Source organism: Oreochromis niloticus, linkage group LG18 (genome assembly GCF_001858045.2).
Source record: "Oreochromis niloticus isolate F11D_XX linkage group LG18, O_niloticus_UMD_NMBU, whole genome shotgun sequence".
Lineage (NCBI taxonomy): Eukaryota > Metazoa > Chordata > Actinopteri > Cichliformes > Cichlidae > Oreochromis > Oreochromis niloticus.
Genome location: NC_031982.2, coordinates 30,086,620 through 30,088,804, shown reverse-complemented (window position 1 = coordinate 30,088,804; position 2,185 = coordinate 30,086,620). Strand labels below are relative to the sequence as shown.

Here is a 2,185-nt window from a genome sequence, read left to right as displayed (position 1 = left end):
AGGGTTAATGTATATCGCTTCTCTGGTCCCCTCTGATAATAACAGCTCTTCGTCTGCTGTGTTTGGATCCAGTGTGATTTCACATGAATATTTTAAGAATCCAGCTCTGGTCTTTGGCTCTGGTGGATCTGACAGTAAAACATCCACTTCAGTGACTGTCAGTGAGATGTTTGTCCATTCCTCTCTCAGAATGTCCTGTAGTTTATCTCTGACCTCTGACACAGCTGCTGTCACATCCTCAAAGTAGCTCAGAGGACGGATATTGATGCTGGATGAGTCTGTAGACTCACTGAGTGCTGACAGTGAGGGGTAGTTGTGTAGAAACTGGATGTGATCCTCTGTGTGTGAGAGCTGCTTCAGCTCAGCATCTTTCCTCTTCAGCTCAGTGATCTCCTGCTCCAGCTTCTCCTCAAGCTCTTTGACTCGACTCACTTCAGTTTCCTGCTGGGATCTGATCTGCTGCTTCACATCAGAGCTTCTTTTCTGGATGAGATGGATCAGCTCAGTGAAGATCTTCTCACTGTGCTCCACTGTTTGATCAGCAGACTGATTGATGGCCTCCGCCTCCTGTTGAAGCAGCTTCACATCTTTCTCTCTGTCCTGGATTCTCTGCTGGATGTTTTGTCGACTCACCTCCAGCTCTCTCTGCCTCTCAGTCCTTTCTGCTGCAGCTGAGACTGTGTCGTGGCCTTTATGTTCATCCACAGAGCAGAGATAACAGATACTCTGCTGATCAGTACGGCAGAACATCTTCTTCACCTCATCATGACGAAAGCAGATGTTCTCCTGGAGCTTCTTGGAGGGCTCCACCAGCTTGTGTTTGTCAAATGCAGGACATTCATAATGAAACTTAGCATGTTTCTCACAGCAAGAGACCAAACACACCAGACAGGACTTGAAGGCTTTCATTTTTCTCCCAGTGCAGACATCACAGGCCACATCTTCAGGTCCAGCATAGCAGTGATCAGCAGGAGCAGCTTGGAGTCCAGTCTTCTTCAGCTCCTCCACTAAATCTGCTAACATGGTGCTTTTCACCAGGACAGGCCTCGGTGTGAAAGTCTGTCTGCACTGAGGGCAACTGTAGATTTTCTTGTCTTCCTCTTCATCCCAGAAGCTTTTAATACAGTTCATGCAGTAGCTGTGTCCACAGGGAATAGTCACCGGATCCTTCAGTAGATCCAAACAGACTGAACAGCAGAATTTTGTTTGGTCCATTTGATTCATGTGCTGTGCCGTTTCACCGTCTCTCAGTGACTGTCAGACAGTTTCACTTCCTCTGAACAGAAACAACCTCTGTGCTCTGAAGGGAACAGATCTCTGCTCTTGTTCACCTCCTACAGGAAATGAGGCTCACCAGCAACTGCATTTACACCATGTTGTTTAGACCCATCCTGATACAGACACATCTGTGAAGGGAGGCACCAACAAGTGCCAGGGTGTGTTATGTTTGATTTGCAGTATGCAGTAAAAACTGTGACCCAGTTAGCTTTAGTAACTTGTAACTTAGTCTCTACAGAATGCCTTGTATAGATGATTTGATGAAATTGTATTTCAGAATTGGTTTTAGCTATAAGGAAATCATTTTTCTTTCAGCACATAAACACAACGTGGTGATAAGTATTAGGATGCTGACAGGATGGTGTATAAAGCTGCATCCAGTCAGAAGAAAAAAATAAACACACAAACTTGGAAGAGTTGGCCAGATTGTAACAAATGAAATGGGTAACAATGCACAGATGGAAGGATAACAATAGTTACATCTGTTTGTATTAAAGAGGATGCATTTTGTATCAAAAGACAGGACAATATGGCTGATTATTTTTTTTCATTAACCCTTCTAAATGAGGCATTTTGTAGAGGGTTTAGTACTCTGCTCACTCCAAACTCCTCAGTCACCTCTCTCTCTGGACTCAGCTACAAAGTTTGCACTCTCCTGCATTTCAAGAAACTGCTTTGCATCATGTCTGCATCTGGGTTCACTTTCACGTTCGGCCTTATGACATATTCTCACCATGATCAGTACTTTTTTTTTCCTTAATGTTGCCCTAATGCTCATTTTTACATGTTTGACTAGAGCATTCAGTAACAAGTCAAATCCATTTAAACTTTAATAGTTTAACTTTAATAACACTCAAAGTGTAATAACATGCATAGGTTCTTGCTCTTTTGCACTTTCTACTGGTCA

The 2,185-nt window shown here is 43.4% G+C and overlaps 1 protein-coding gene across 1 annotated transcript; it reads right to left on the bottom strand.

The window, feature by feature from the left end:
• Nucleotides 1-201: 201 nt before the first annotated feature.
• LOC100697853 (E3 ubiquitin/ISG15 ligase TRIM25-like) lies at nt 202-1,299 on the bottom strand (the record flags this gene model as incomplete). The annotated part of the gene is made up of 1 exon (XM_003460440.5): nt 202-1,299. A coding segment is annotated over exon 1 (1,023 nt), but the record flags the coding sequence as incomplete, so codon positions are not given.
• Nucleotides 1,300-2,185: the final 886 nt, after the last annotated feature.